The sequence below is a fragment of the Ranitomeya variabilis genome, chromosome 5 (assembly GCF_051348905.1).
Source record: "Ranitomeya variabilis isolate aRanVar5 chromosome 5, aRanVar5.hap1, whole genome shotgun sequence".
NCBI lineage: Eukaryota > Metazoa > Chordata > Amphibia > Anura > Dendrobatidae > Ranitomeya > Ranitomeya variabilis.
Genome location: NC_135236.1, coordinates 420870417 through 420887574, shown reverse-complemented (window position 1 = coordinate 420887574; position 17158 = coordinate 420870417). Strand labels below are relative to the sequence as shown.

At 44.0% G+C, this 17158-nt stretch overlaps 1 protein-coding gene across 1 annotated transcript in view; it reads left to right on the top strand.

The window, feature by feature from the left end:
• The window catches only part of RAP1B (RAP1B, member of RAS oncogene family), a 92227-nt gene that overhangs the window by 41759 nt on the left and 33310 nt on the right, over positions 1–17158 (top strand). The window contains exons 2-3 of the mRNA XM_077265240.1: positions 977–1061; positions 12944–13012. Of these exons, the coding sequence (XP_077121355.1) occupies positions 1005–1061; positions 12944–13012 (126 nt within the window). The 5' untranslated portion in view covers positions 977–1004. The remainder of the gene's footprint in view (positions 1–976; positions 1062–12943; positions 13013–17158) is intronic.

The window sequence follows — 17158 nt, the reverse complement described above, 5'->3', positions numbered from 1 at the left end:
ATGGCATTCATCGCTGAGCAGTAATGCCTATAGTTTGGCATACTACCACTAAGGGCACTGTTAGGCTATGGTCACACGTTGCGTTTTTGCTGTGTTTTTTTTGTTTGCTTTTTTTAATGGAAATTTTAATTTTCAATGCACCTGGAATGAAGGTTATAGGGGTTCAGCGACCGTACAACTGCCAGCAGAGGAGTCAAGTGAATTACCCTTCAGCTTTCCTTGTTATAAGACTACAGGGGTTTGGCTACTGAACATAATGCCACCTCACACCATAATCCCAGGAGTAGGACCAGTGTGAAGTTCCATCATTAAGTCCTCTTCATGGCGATGCCCATGTGGTTTCCATTTTGTGCCTCCATTTAAGCCTCTGGTCTTAAGCAGTGATGGAGCCTAATCTCCAATAAATGGAGGTTACCGTACTTTTTAAATGCTTCCATATTTTGTTATTATTTGCATATCAACATGTCTATATATCCTGGGAATTCCTTGACTTTTCAACCTTTGTTAAGGTATGTGCACACGTTGCGGATTTGGCTGCGGATCCGCAAAGGATTTGACGCTGCGGATTCGCAGAAGTTTTCCATGTGTTATACAGTAGCATCTAAACCTATGGAAAACCAAATCTGTAGTGCACATGCTGCGGAAAAGCTGTGGTTTATTTTCCGCAGCATGTCAATTGTTTGTGTGGATTCCGCAGCGTTTTACACCTGTTCCATAAGTGGAATCCGCAGGTATAAAAACTCAGGTGATATCCTCAGTAAAACGCAGGGATTTCCTAGAATCCACGCTGAAAAATCTGCAATGGAATCCGCAACGTGTACACATGCCCTTAAATTTTACTGTTGAGGAATGTGCCATCTGTCATTAATTTCAAAGTCCCAATAGACAAAAAGATTTATTTTCCCACAAAGTGAATTTTATATTTATGTTGTATCTACATAATGTAAACTTTAATACTGTATATTTTATTTTTAAGGGTGTGGAGTTAAGTCAAGGCCTGCACCATGCGTGAATATAAGCTGGTTGTCCTTGGGTCAGGTGGTGTCGGGAAGTCTGCACTGGTAAGTAGTGGTTTGAGGGTTTTTTTTAGGCTTAATGAGGTTTGCAGTTAAAGGTTATTTACCAGATATTCAATACTGATCGTCTATCTTTTAGTGTCAGCCATCAATATCAGAATAGATAGATGGGTCCCGAAGCCCTGCCAATCAGAGGATTGCGGTTTTGAAGTCCCCTTCATTGTTTAACAAGTATAGTTTTGTGCTTTTGGTAGGCTGTCTGATGCAGCTTTCACAGATCATTTCTGTTTAAAAGGTACCTGTCTGGTTCCAAAATGCTGTTGCTATGCAAGTTACCATATATACTCGAGTATAAGCCGAAGTTTTCAGCCCATTTTTTGGGGGCTGAAAGTCCCCCTCTCGGCTTATACTCGAGTCATACCCGGGGGTCTGCAGGTGAGGGGGGGAGGCACTATATGGGGCAAGTGGCTGCGCGGAGCATCTTATGGGGCCATAACACTTGTGCAGCACTATATGGGGCAAGTGGCTGTGCGGAGCATATGTATGGGGCCATAACACTTGTGCAGCACTATAAGGAGCAAGTGGCTGTATGGAGCATCTGTATGGGGCCATAACACTTGTGCAGCACTATATAGGGCAAATATCTCTATGGAGCATCTTATGGGGCCCTTATTACCCTTTATGCAGGATTATATGGGGCATATTTTAATATGGAGCATCTAATGGGGCCCATCAAACTTTATGGAGCATTATATGGGGCTCCTGATTCAATATGCATATTCAAAAACACTTAAACTACTGATGTCTCAATTAATTTTACTTTTATTGGTATCTATTTTTACTTTTGAAATTTACCGGTAGCTGCTGCATTTTTCACCCTAGGCTTATACTCGAGTCATTAAGTTTTCCCAGTTTTTTGTGGCAAAATTAGGGGGGTCGGCTTATACTCGGGTCGGCTTATACTCGAGTATATACGGTAATAGTGTTCCAAAGCTGTGCAGTCCAGCAGTTGGGAGGAAATGAACTGTATTTCTCCTGGCTGCCTCCGGCTTTAAAGGGAATCTGTCACCCTCAAAATTCACCTATAAGCTAAGGCCACCGGCATCGGGGGCTTATCTACAGCATTCTGTAATGCTGTAGATAAGCCCCCGATGTAACCTGAAAGATAAGAAAAACAAGTTATATTATACTCACCCAGGGGCGGTCCCGCTGTGGTCCGGTCCGATGAGCAACGCGGTCAGAGTCTGGCGCCTCCCATCTTCATACGATGACGTCCTGTTCTTGTCTTCCTGCTCCGGCGCAGGCGTTCTTTGCCCTGTTGAGGGCAGAGTAAAGTACTGCAGTGCGCACGTGCCGGGAAAGGTCAGAGAGGCGCAATACTCAACAGGGCAGACAAAGTAAGCCTGCGCAGGAGCCGTGGCAGGAAGAAAAGAGGACGTCTTCGTATGAAGATGGGAGGCGCCAGACCTGGACCGCGACGCCCATCGGACCCGAACAGAACCGGGACCCCCCCGGGTGAGTATCATATAACCTGTTTTTGTTATCTTGCAAGTTACATCGGGGGGCTTATCTACAGCATTACAGAAAGCTGTAGATAACCCCCTGATGGCGGTGGCCTTAGCTTATAGGTGAATTTTGGGGTGACAGATTCCCTTTAAGTCATAGAGGCAGTCTCCTGAGCTCCAGCCACATTGTGAGCAATGGCTGTAACCACTCCCCAACCCTGACTGACAGCAGTGCATCAGTACAGACCTGGTTGTCAGTTGTTCAGTACTGGGGAGTGGTTACAGCCACCACTTGCTATATACTGATTTGTTACTGAAGCCGCACCTTTATGACTGAAAGCCTGAGACTGCTGGAAGGAATGAAGTTCATCTCCTACCGGCTTTTGGTTTTACAATGCTATTAAAGTTCAGATTAACCCTATGCCTGCAGGTTGTGTTTGGGAACATGGCAGGTTCCTTTTAAGTGAACGGGATAGTGTTTTACAATCACTACCAATACATGCTGTATCTCGTAAACAATGAAGTGGACCCCAGAACCGCGTGTGTATTATTTGTAGAATTACTTTATCTTTTGGCAATTCATAAATACACATCCTCCCTCCTGGTATTTCTGTCCCTCATCCTGGTATATATATCCCCCATCCTGGTATATGTCCCCTGTTCTGCTGTCTTTCTTTAATGTATAAAAAAAGAAATAAATAAACCATTACACTCACCAAGGGCTAACATAGAAGTAATGGGGCCCCATAGCATAAATATAATGCACTCCCCATTCTCCACTACATAGTATAATGCACGCCCCATAGTCCTCCATGTAGTATAATGGGCCCCTCATAGTCCTCCATATAGTATAATGCGCCCCTCATAGTCCTCCATATAGGATAATTCACCCCTCATAATCATACATGTAGGGTAATGCGCCCCCCATAGTCATACATGTAGGATAAGCAGTTGGGTACCCTGGGCGCACAACTATAGCGTAGCATAATGTTATGAGGTGCAATAGCCAGTAGTAAAAGTAAATGCCAGAAGTAGAAAAAAGCACTACCGTAAAGTATGCACACTACACCAGAGGTGTCAAACTGCATTCCTCGAGGGCCGCCAACAGGTCATGTTTTCAGGATTTCCTTAGCATTCCACAAGGTGCTGGAATCATTCTGTGCAGGTGATTAAATGATCACCTGTGCAATACAAGGAAATCCTGAAAACATGACCTGTTTGCGGCCCTCGAGGAATGCAGTTTGACACCTGCACTACACCTAAGAAAAATAATGTAAAAAATAAACTTTATTGGCATATTATTGCAAAAGATAAAATTAAAACATAAGTAAAAACATGTGGGTACAACCACTCAAGCCCTGTACAAATTGTAGATATAGGATATCCGCACAAATGCATATGTATAGCTAATGCCTTGCAATAGTTAATCAATATAACTCAAAGGTCAATAAACACCTGACCCCCCTTATTCTTCTTAGGTGTAGTGTGCATACTTTACAGTAGTTTTTTTTTTTTTTTTCTTTTTAATACATATAGGATAATGCACAGCCCATAGTCATCCTTTTGTAGCAGTCTAGCCACGGACACCGTGTACTCACAGATTTTAAAAAATAAAATACCTTCCCTCTGCTGCCGCACAGCGTCCTCTTCTGAAGTCGGCAGCTGACTTCAGTGTGCAAGCGGCGGGAGTGCATGATGTCGCTGCCATGCACCCTAGGTGTGCAGTGCGGGAGTGCGCCGTCAGCTGCTGGTCTCTGATTGGCTAGCTGCGTATATTGGTGCACACGGACCTGATGGGTCTGTGCGCTACAATACACTTCATCTGAATGTGCATCCAAAGACTCGCATCCAGTTGAAGTTTTGCTAGTGTCGGCAGGTCCCTCACCTGCCTGGCCCAGTCACAGCGTTCACTGCTTCAACCGTGGTCATTACGCCCCTTGCTTCACTAGATAGAACTTAGAGCATATGCTTTAAAATTAGATTCCATATTAAAACAGTAAAACATGTCATAAGTTTAGATCCAGGATCATGGTACAGAAGTGCTTGGACAAGTGAAAATTGTTTGAAGTTGAAAGGTCCCCTCATACTGTTAAATACTTCGGTCCTATAGCTTTAGCTGGTTTTAGGGGTCTCAACACCTAGGACCACTCTGACCAAAGCTTCAGACATTAAGCACTCAAAGAAACATTTTTCTAGGAAGGGTTGCCTTCAGCTTGAAATTTTACTTACTAGATTTACAGAGGAATCTATGTACTGAATTTGCTTTTATCCGCTTAGTGACACAACTCAAATTGAACAGCTAAACTAGGACAGAGTTTGAAAGAATAAAAAAAAAAAAGCACTGAAACCTTCTGAGAACCTGAATGATTCTATAATACTGGCGAGCGGGTGGTGACGTTGAGAAAGAATGGTGTCATTTGTTTATTGTAGTCAGCTCAGTTCCCTGTTCTTTCCTGTGTCAGATGCCTCGTGTCTGTTTGTTCTGGCACTCTGATTTATTAGTTTTCAGACTTGCATAGTGAGTTGAATTCTGTTGGGGGAGGCTGTTAATGCTGCTAACAGATAGGAAATGTGGTCTTGATGGCTGTTTTTTTCCCTCTGTAAACCTATGTTCCAAAATGCCATTTAATTTAATATCTTAAAGTATTGCCACCTGAACTGAAACTTCACTTTTGGCTCACATTTCAAATTCTGCTTTTTTATATGGTGACAATGCAGTACAGCCTGCTTTGTGCTCTACATTGTATAATGCTTGTTTAGCTATTGAAATGCTGCTATCCGATCCAGATATTTTAGTTTTGTTGTAGGACATGAAATGAATCTGACCATGAAATATGCATCTTCCAAGAACAAACACTGGGCAAGATATGTGCCAATTTTTTTTTTTCCTAGGATATGAACACTATGGAGTACACACACACACACACACACACACACACACACACACACACACACACACACACACACACACACACACACACACACACACACACACACACACACACACACACTACGTAAAGTATTCATACCCCTTTGAATTTTTCACTCTTTGTGTCATTGCAGCCATTTGGTAAATTCAGCATCTTGACTGGAAAAAAATGTAGAAATTTTAGCAAATTTAATAAAAAAGAAAAACTGAAATATCACATGGTCATAAGTATTGAGACCATTTGCTCAGGCACTCATATTTAAGTCACATGCTGTCCTTTTCCTTGTGATAGTTCTGCTCCTTCATTGGAGTCCGGCTGTGTTTAATTAAACTGATAGGACTTGATTTGGAAAAGCACACACCTGTCTATATAAGACCTCACAGCTCACAGTGCATGTCAGACCAAATGAGAATCATGAGGTCAAACATGCTGGCCAAGGAGCTCAGAGACAGAATTGTGGCAAAGCACAGATCTGGCCAAGGTTAGAACAGAATTTCTGCAGTACTCAAGGTACCTAAGACCACAGGGGCCTCCATAATCCTTAAATAGAAGAAGTTTGAGACCACCAGAAGTCTTCCTAGACCTGGCCATCCAGCCAAACTGAGCAATCGTGGGTGAAGAGCCTTGGTGAGAGGTAAAGACGAACCCCAAGATCACTGTGGCTGAGCTCCAGAGATGCAGTAGAGAGACGGGAGAAAGTTCCACAAAGTCAACTATCACTGCAGCCCTCCACCAGTCAGGCCTTTGACAGAATGGCCCCATGGAAGCCTCTCCTCAGTGCAACATATGGAAGCCCACATAGAGTTTGCTAAAAAAACACATGAAGGGCTCCCAGACTATCAGAAAAAAGATCCTCTGGTCTGATGAGATGAAGATAAACTTTTTTGGTGATAATTCTAAGCCGTATGTGTGGAGAAAACCGGGCACTGCTCAACACCTGCCCAATAGAATCCCAACAGTGAAACATGGTTGTGGCAGCATCATGCTGTGGGGGTGTTTTTCAGCTGCTGGGACAGGATGACTGGTTGTCATTGAAGGAAACATGAATGCGGCCAAGTGCAGAGATATCCTGGATATATATACTAGATTCCTTGTTAGGGTGTTGATCCAGGGAACTAGTCTGATTGCCGTATGTGGAGTCGGGAAGGAATTTTTTTTCCCCAGTGTGGAGCTTACTCTTTGCCACATGGGTTTTTTTTGCCTTCCTCTGGATCAACATGTTAGGGCATGTTAGGTTAGGCTATGGGTTGAACTAGATGGACTTAAAGTCTTCCTTCAAACTTAATAACTATGTTACTAAAACCCCTTCCAGAGTGCTCTGTACCTCAGACTTGGCCGAAGGTTAACCTTCCAACAAGACAATGACCCTAAGCACACCGCTAAAATAGCAAAGGAGTGGCTTCAGAACAACTCTGTGACCATTCTTGACTGGCCCAGCCAGAGCCCTGACCTAAATCCAATTGAGCATGTCTGGAGAAACCTGAAAATGGCTATCCACCAACGTTCACCATCCAACCTGATGAAACTGGAGAGGATCTGCAAGGAAGAATGGCAGAGGATCCACAAATCAAGGTGTGAAAAACCTTTGGTTTTTTTCCAGTCAAGATGGGGTGCAGAGTGTACATTAACCCCTTTGTGACCTCGGACAGAATAGTACGTCCGAGGTCAGAACTCCGCTTTGATGCGGGCTCCGGCGGTGAGCCCGCATCAAAGTGGGACATGTCAGCTGTTTTGTACAGATGACATGTGCCTGCAATAGTGGCGGTTGGAATTGCGAAAGGGGGTGATTTAAACGTATATTTTTTTTTATTTTTCATTTTTTTTTTTTACTTTTGCCATGCTCCAATAGCCTCCATGGGAGGTTAGAAGCTGGCATAGCCTGATCGGCTCTGCTACAAAGGAGCGATGCCCAGATTGCTCCTATGTAGCAGAATTACAGTATTGCTGTGAGCGCCGACCACAGGGTGGCGCTCACAGCAATCCAGGATCAACAACCATAGAGATCTTCAATAGAGCTCTGGTTGTCATGCCGACGCATCGCTAACCCCCGATCACGTGACGGGGATCAGCGATGAGCTCATTTCCAGCCCGATAGCCAGAAGCGCCTATCAGAGATCTGACAGGCAGGGCTGCAGGCTTACCAGCGCTTGCTCTGAGCAGGCGCTAGTAAGCCACCTCCCTGCAGGACCTGGAAGCAGCCCCGCGGCCATTTTTGGATCCGGGGCCTGCAGGGAGAAGGAGGTAGGAGACCCTCGGAGCAACGCGAGCACATCGCGTTGCGCCGAGGGTCTCAGGGAAGCACGCAGGGAGCCCCATCCCTGCGCGATGCTTCCCTATACAACCGGAACACTGCGATCATGTCTGATCGCGGTGTTCCGGGGGTTAATGTGCCAGGGGCGGTCCGTGACCGCTCCTGGCACATAGTGCCGGATGTCAGCTGCGATAGTCAGCTGACAACCGGCTGCGATCGGCCGTGCTCCCCCCGTGAGCGCGGCCGATCGCATATGACTCACTATCCCTTCAGTGGTCACACGGGCCCACCCCACCTCGACGGGATAGTACGTCATATGTCAGAAAGGGGTTAAAAACGTTAGCTCGGCTTACAAAAAACAATCCCTCACCCAACCCCAGATCGCGAAAAATGGAGACACTACAGGTATCGGAAAATTTGCAATTTTTATTTTTGCAAAGTTTGGAATTTTCTTTTACCACTTAGATAAAAAATAACCTAGAAATGTTTGGTGTCTATGAACTCGTAATAACCTGGAGAATCATAATGGCAGGTCAATTTTAGCGTTTAGTGAACCTAGCAAAAAAACCAAACAAAGTGTGGGATTGCACTTTTTTTTGCAATTTCACCGCACTTGGAATGTTTTTTCCCGTTTTCTAGTACACGACATGCTAAAACCAATGAGGTCGTTCAAACGTGCAACTTGTCCTGCAAAACATAAGCCCTCACATGGCCATATTGACGGAAAAATAAAAAAGTTATGGCTCTGGGAAGGAGGGGAGCGAAAAACAAAAAAACGCAAAACCGAAAAAAGCTGAGGTCATGAAGGGGTTAATGAGGAAAAAAATGAACTTTTTTTGAATTTTACCAAATGGCTGCAATGACCAATTTAAAGGGGTACGAATACTTTCCGTACACAAAGTATGTATGTGGTTTCCTTAAAGGGGTTATCCACTACTAGGACAACCCCTTCTTAATTAAAGGTTCGGCCCTGATAAAATAAAGCCTACACTCTCTTCCCGTACCGGCTCCTTTCCCGGGGTTGGCAGTCGCTCTCCCTGGGACTGTGATGTGGTGTTGTGACACGTCACATCGACACCCAATCAGCGCTGGCATCACTGTGTCCGGACAAACTGAACATGAAGAGGAAGTCAGAGATCAGCCTCAGCCCAGACTTCCTGTTCATGTTCAAAATCTACAAAAGCGGACACAGTGACGCCAGCGCTGATTGGGCGTCGATGACACAACACGGCATCACAGTCCTGGGGAGTGCGAGTGCCGGCACGGGTAAGTATAAACTTTACTATTTTGTGGGAGTCAAACATTTAGTTTAAGAGGTTGTCCTGGTAGTGGACAACCCTTTTAAGGGAAGTGGTCATTAGAAACAACTGGACACTGATCTGCATGAGAATCTGCCTCCATAGCTTCTTTTTTTTTTTTTTTTTTTTTTTAATAAAAGGGAACATCATCAGTGTGCTGTGTAATGGCTGCGCTCTGCTCCCTTGATCTCACCTCAGAGCTGTGTGTAACTATAAGTCCGGGGTCACACAAGCATATGTATTCTCGTGCGAGAGAATCGGGGCCAATTATGCAAATGACACTCGGCTCAAACTGTCAAGAGTATGAGCTGATTGTCACTGCACTGTGCTCCGATTCTCTTGCGTGACAGAATCGAAGCAGAGGGGACAGAGAGAGTTAATTTCTCCATTGCCAGCGTCCATGGTAACTGGACTGCATTTGGATGACATCCGAGTGGGGTTAGATGTTTCACATGCACCCATAGACTTGTATGGGGGTGTGGTATCTGATTCTCAGATGCATTTGCAGCATGCTGCGATTATTTTCTCATGATGATTCAGCATGAGAAACCAAATCCCAGATCTGAACTACCCAATAGAATAACACTGATCCAAGTTCTATTCGATAAAACATAGCATAGCACTTGGCCATGTTATATGCTCGTGTGAGCGAGCCCTTACGAATTACAAATACATCTGCAGGTTCCTCTCAGTGCCTCAGCTTTCATCTCGCAGGCAGACAGTGTTGCAGTTCAGCAATGCTGTGAGAGCTGCAGAAAATGTTTGAGACAAAGTTCAGTTCTACTGTTCTGTGTTGGTTACATGTCTCACACTGGTAACTCCCCCTTTCATTTATAAGCTCCGGAGGCAGATTCTCCTGCAAATCAGTGGCCAGCCCATGCCACTTAAAAGCTCGTTTACATAGAAGAAAAACCTGAATCTCTTTGGAATAAGACATCGGATTACACATATGGTATAATTTTATTCAGCTTCCTATGACCAACATGCCAATATAGATAACTTACAAGGATTGATCCTAATGACAGATTCCTTTTAAAGGAATTGTACTTCCAACACATTTTGCATAAATAGGTAGCACAGGCAAATGTAAGAAACATTATAATGCAACTTATCAGAGAAATGTGTTTTATTCTCCATTTATCAGCCTCTTTCTCCTACCTCCAGAGAAATCCATATTTTTCTTAATATGTAAGTGAGCTGTTAAGATCTATAGTCCAGAAGACACTGATATGCTAGAGAATCTGTTTTGGGAGCATATTTTAAATCAAAGGTGGTGTTAGCATTGTCATACATTTAGATCAGGAGAGCAGACTGTCAGTTATTACATGTCTCATATTAGTAACGCCCTCTTTCATTTAAAATACGCTCTGGAAGCAGACTCTATGGGAGATCTTTGTCCGGCCCATAGATCTTAACAGCAAATTTACATATTCAAATATGGACTACTCTTTAATAAGACATTGGATCACAGATATTATGGTATCATTTTATTCAGCTTTCTATGACCTACGTCCTCATATAGACAGACTGCTTAGTTGGGTTGATTCTACTGACAAATTCTCTTTAAGAGATGAGAAAATGAATGAAAAAATGCAGGATACAAGTCATATGGTGGCCACATTTGGTGTAATTCTTCATGTACACATTGCCAGAAACAGTAAACGGCTATGTAGAGCAGTTAGACTCTCATCACAACAAAATTGTAGGACATTTTAATAGGGAATATTTAGAAATGTGCTTAATTTTGCTTTTTGGAAGCAAAATTATAATTAAAAATGTGTGCACTGTTGAACCCTGCAGCTTTACTGTTTTGTTGTTCCCTGGTGACCAACACGTTTCCTCCACTTCAAAGCAAGCACAGAGATTATTAAAGCCTTGGTGACATCTGCCATGCTTTTATGGGGCTGAAGCTGTACCCATGCCACGCACAGCACAATAAATGTAAGCCACAAGGATGGTAATGTCTCTGTTCATTTATTTCCAGGGCTTGTCACTTATATATTACTATTTACTACACAGTTGCAGCAACTAATAGTGATGCGACATCTAAGCAGTTAAGACAGGAAGTGGAGCTATAGAGAAATGTTTCAGGGTAACCTAACTGCAATGGGGGGTAGCATATTGAGATTAGTTGCAGTCAGGGCTGTGGAGTCGGTAAGCCTCTGACTCATCAATTTCCATGACTCCGACTCCACCAAAATGGGCTCCGACTCCACAGCCCTGGTTGCATTCAAATCTAAATGTTTGTGTGTTCTGTGAGTGCTTTAATTATTATCATGGCTTGTTTGACACTGTATAAAGAAAGATTACCTGTACGGATCATGATATGGAAGGGAAGGTAATCATCTCTCAGCTTAAAAGATGTACAAACCCAGTCCTTCTGCACTAGTTTCCTTTTTGACCAGATTGCTGCTTTTCTGTTTTGGCCAGTGGTGACGATCTTAGGATATGTACACACGATCAGTAATCGCTGTGGGTTGGACACTGTGTACTTGTGCAGCGTCCAACCCGCAGCTGCCAGATGTTACATAGTAGATGGCTTAATGTGGAGACAGACATGCGGTGCATCTTTCCAGACCGCAGCATGTCTATTTGTGGAGACTTGAGCCTCCGCAATATTAATTTCTCCTGTTCAATGTATAGGATGCGGTGAATCCACACAGTTGAATAAACACATGCGGAATCGCCTGCGTTCAATAGCCGGCAGTGCTTTGGATGCTGCGGACATGTGCTATGTGCTAAGTGCTGCCAATTCCTGATCGTGTGCACCTACACTTAGTCACAACATTCACTTTTCTTGAACAGAATCAGGAATATAAAAAGCTTACTTCCAGAAACCATGCCACATTTATAGATGGTGTATTGTAATAGAGCTCAGCCCCATTCACATCTACTGAGTTGAACTGATAACACATACAGCCGAGAAGCACTGGTCTCCGATGTAAGTAAAGCACTAGTTGCATGTACGCCTAGATCTGAAGCTGCGTTCCTGCTATATTGTACTTGCCATAATAGTCTGCATAGTGACCTGTGTATCTATATGAAATGCATTAGCAGCACGTTGAATAGCGTGCCGAGTTCTATATCCATTGTGTTTCTCACTGGCTGACTACATGGATCGATAACTTTATATTTCCAGTTACATCTGCACTGCTTTTTCCGTAGACATTTAGATAAGCTTAGAACAGTGTGTGACACCATTAATGGGAGAAGTGAGCGTTCCTGGGGTACTTTATCTGTTTGTACTAGTCTCCAGTGCTTCCTGGTGTGCGTTCAATGGATGGTAAAGTGGCACATATATGACTAACTGCTTCGTGCAGCACGGTAATCTGCCATTGTGTGTTGCAAAGAACAGTATAAGGGTCATATTGCAGGGTAATGTCTTAATTTACAAATGTGCCTCAAGCCTTAAATGATCTTGGTGGAAAATGATTCCATGGTGTAATTAACATGCTTTGTGAAATGGAGCTTAATGATTAAGTTCTCAAGGAATTATAATACATTGCTTTATATCAAACAACCATTTCAAGGGGTTGTACATGATTTGACAGTCGTGACTGCTGTCCTTTAAAAACAGGGCTTTGTCTAGCCAATGGTTCTGTGAGCTATTGCAGCTAATCGCCATTCACTTCAGTTGGGTTTTGCCGAGATTCCAGACTTGTGGAAAGTTTTGATTTTTTTTTTGTGGGGTGGGGTGGGGGGGGGTGTCAGTAGATGTGTATTTTACAACACTTTTAATTACAATTATTTTTTAAATTACTTGATTTTTAGTCTGGAGTCAGCAATCACTACATTATAGTAGGGCCATGTATGCAAATATCGTTATCTAAGCTGGCTCAATCACAAGCTTGTAATGCCGTCTGTGACCTTTTTTCCTCCTAATTTGCTTTTCTCAAATTTCTTTCCTTCGTGCAATTAATAAAGATTTTTTGATCTTTAACAGACCGTCCAGTTTGTCCAAGGAATTTTTGTTGAAAAATATGACCCCACAATAGAAGACTCCTACAGAAAGGTTGGTTTTGATGATTATATCTTGTGGTATACATAAAATGATCTGGACACAGTTTTGTTTGTTCGACTGATCACGTAAAAGATGCAAGTTGTCTTATCATTTGCAAGTGTTCTGAAAGAAGTGACATGCTGCTGATTTAAAAAGGCTGCAGTTCTCAAAATCGGGTGCAAAAAAAAAAACGTGTGCATGAGATTTCTGAAATCTCATAGCTTTTGCTGGTGCTGTGACAACCAGCTTTTATTTTGCTTAAAAAAGCAGCAAAAAACATGCAGTCAAGTCAATGCATCAAGACTGGCGTTTTGCTGGTATACAGCTTGTGGCTTCTGCCACTCGTCATGCTGCCACAGTTCTGAGCATTTTAGCAGTAGACACCAGTTTAAATGCAGCTCAGAGTTGTGCCAAAATGTTGCAATTCTTCAAAGCTTTTACGCCAGAATTGTCTTGAAAACTTTGATGCATTGGGTCCCAAGTCTTTTCCCACCACAGACAATTGCTTCTGTAACTCTAGAGTTTTAGCGCCAATAAATTCTGTATGTGGTTTTTTTTTTTGTTGTTTTTTTTTTCTAGTATTTTAGTGTATATATACAATTTATGAAGGGTTAGTGCATCATTTTTTTATTTTTCATTTGAGCTCTGCTGCACTAATGCAGACTAAAGGTACCGTCACATTAAGCGACGCTGCAGCGATAACGACAACAATGCCGATCGCTGCAGCGTCGCTGGAGAGCTGTCACACAGACAGCTCTCCAGCGACCAACGATGCCGGTCCCCGGGTAACCAGGGTAAACATCGGGTTACTAAGCACAGGGCCGCGCTTAGTAACCCGATGTTTACCCTGGTTACCATTGTAAATGTAAAAAAAAAACAGTACATACTCCCCTTCTGATGTCCGTCAGGTCCCTGGCTGTCTGCTTCCCGCACTGACTGTGAGCGCCGGCCGTAAAGTAAAAGCAGAGCACAGCGGTGACGTCACCGCTGTGTTGTGCTTTACGGCCGGCCGGCGCTCGCAGTCAGTGCGGGAAGCAGACGGCCAGGGACCTGACGGACATCAGAAGGTGAGTATGTACGTTTTTTTTTTTTAGTTTTACAATGGTAACCAGGGTAAATATCGGGTTACTAAGCGCGGCCCTGCGCTTAGTAACCCGATATTTACCCTGGTTACCATTGTAAAACATTGCTGGCATCGTTGCTTTTGCTGTCAAACACAACGATACACGCCGATCTGACGACCAAATAAAGTTCTGGACTTTCAGCAACGACCAGCGATATCACAGCAGGATCCAGATCGCTGCTGCGTGTCAAACACAACGATATCGCTATCCAGGACGCTGCAAGGTCACGGATCGCTATCGTTATCGTTGCAAAGTCGTTTAGTGTGAAGGTACCTTAAAAGTCTACAAATGATACTGTCAGCAGTTCCTGCAAAGTATTGCCATGGCCTTCTATTGCCTGCAGCTTTGGAAGGATGGCATTTACACATCATGCTGACTGCAAGAGACATAATATTCTTAGAGAAGTGTCTTGTGCATTGCTGGACATCAGATAGACAGAAGTGGACTTATGTAAGAACAAACAGCACCTTAATAGTTATTACACAATCCTAAAGTGTTTTTTTTTTTGTTTGTTTTTTACACTTCTAAAATGTATTACATAATAGGATTTTTTTTTCTGCTGTTTCTGCTGATAAATAACTACTGTAGTGTAATTTGCAATATTTTTATTATAAAATGCAGGGTTCATACGCCTCTTTTCATAACAGTATAGCCGTTTTGGAGTATGTGAAGAGTTTTCAAGTGGAAATTGGTTCAGGGCAGTTTTTGAAGACATTTTTCATTTCCTTAAGTGGTTTTGAAAAGTTTTTGCAAGAGACTTTTTCCTGAAACTTTTTTTTTTTTTTTTTTTTTCCGTTTAACAGCCTTTTGATTGGACATTGCCTAGCTTGGAGCGGATTGTATCATGAGCCTTTTCAAAGAAGCGTTCATGTGGGGTTTTTTTTGTTTGTTTTAGCATAAAAACACAAAAGACTGAAAATATGATCATCAAAGAGATTTTACAATAGAAATGAATGGTATGAATCTTTCAAGTGATGGGTTTTTTTAAGCAACTTTTCAGGCTTTTTTTTGTTTGTTTTTTTACGAACTTGCTCAAAAGAACTTTGTCCTTAACTTTTAATCCCTTAACGGCCAATGATATGCCTTTTAACGGCGGCAGTTAAAGGGAACCTATCACCCCGTTTTTTTCGGTATGAGATAAAAATACTGTTAAATAGGGCCTGAGCTGTGCATTACAATAGTGTAGTTTGTGGACCCCGATTCCCCACCTATGCTGCCGAAATACGTTACCAAAGTAGTCATTTTCGCCTGTCAATCAGGCTGGTCAGGTCGGATGGGCGTGGCTTCTTCCCCCAGATATTGCGTAGTTTTCCGTTGGTGGCGTAGTGGTGTGCGCATGTCCAACGTCCCCAATCCTGCACGGGGGGGTGAAAATAGCAGCGATGTCCGTTATTCCATTGGTGGTCGGTGGGCGCGGCCATCTTCCTTTGGCCGCGCGTGCGCAGAAGCGGCGCTCTGCTGGCCGCGGCTTCAGGAAAATGGCCGCGGGATGCCGCGCGTGCGCAGATGGAGATCGCGGCGGCCATTTTCCTGAAGCCGCGGCCAGCAGAGCGCCGCTTCTGCGCACGCGCGGCCAAAGGAAGATGGCCGCGCCCACCGACCACCAATGGAATAACGGACATCGCTGCTATTTTCACCCCCCCGTGCAGGATTGGGGACGTTGGACATGCGCACACCACTACGCCACCAACGGAAAACTACGCAATATCTGGGGGAAGAAGCCACGCCCATCTGACCTGACCAGCCTGATTGACAGGCGAAAACGACTACTTTGGTAACGTATTTCGGCAGCATAGGTGGGGAATCGGGGTCCACAAACTACACTATTGTAATGCACAGCTCAGGCCATATTTAACAGTATTTTTATCTCATACCGAAAAAAACGGGGTGATAGGTTCCCTTTAAGAGTACTTACACTTAGCGCCACTTTTTAACGGCGCTGAGAAATAAGGTTATAGCGCTCCCTAGCTTCGGAAATTCTCCAGTGTCTTGGCTACCGAAGGTAGCCAAGACCCCGGAGAACATGATTTGGGCTGGTTTTTACCGCCCCAGTGTTGAGACCGCAAAAAAGTCTGATTTTCCATTTATTCCTCTCTTCTCTGATATGATCTAGCACATCAGAGGAGAGAGAAAAGGGTTACCCCCCTCCAGTCCCCCCGACTTTCTCCCTGCCCACAGCATCATCTTCCGTGAAGAAAATGCCGGGTGCATGCGCAGTGCGCCCGCCAAGAACTGGGGCTAGGCTTGGGGCTAGGCTTGGGGCTAGGCTTGGGGCTAGGCTTGGGGTTAGGCTTGGGGTTAGAGTTTTGTTGGGGTTAGGGCTGCGTTAGGGTTAAAGTTTGGGGGTTTCCACTGTGTAAGTACATCAGGGGGTCTCCAACCGCGACATGGCGCCCGCCATTGATTCCAGCCAATTTGGGTTCAAAAAGTCAAAACTGTGCTCCCTCCCATCTGAACCTTGCCATGTGCCCAAACATTGGCTTTCCCCCACATATGGGGTATCGGCGTACTCAGTAGAAATTGCACAACAAATTTTGTTTTCCATTTTCTCCTGATACCCTTGTGAAGACTTGTTAAGAAAAAAAAAAAGTTTGGTTCCAAAGTAAATTTTTGTTGTGGAAAAACAAAAAAAAAAGTTTAATGTTTGTTTTTTTTCCTTCCACATTGCTTTAAGGTACCTTCACACGAAGCGACGCTGCAGCGATAGCGACAACGATGCCGATCGCTGCAGCGTCGCTGTTTGATCGCTGGGGAGCTGTCACACAGACCGCTCTCCAGCGACCAACGATGCCGAGGTCCCCGGGTAACCAGGGTAAACATCGGGTAGCTAAGCGCAGGGCCGCGCTTAGTAACCCGATGTTTACCCTGGTTACCAGCGTAAAAGTAAAAAAAACAAACAGTACATGCTCACCTGCGCGTCCCCCAGCGTCTGCTTCCTGACACTGACTGAGCTCCGGCCCTAACAGCACAGCGGTGACGTCACCGCTGTGCTTTCACTTTCACTTTAGGGCCGGCGCTCAGTAAGTGTCAGGAA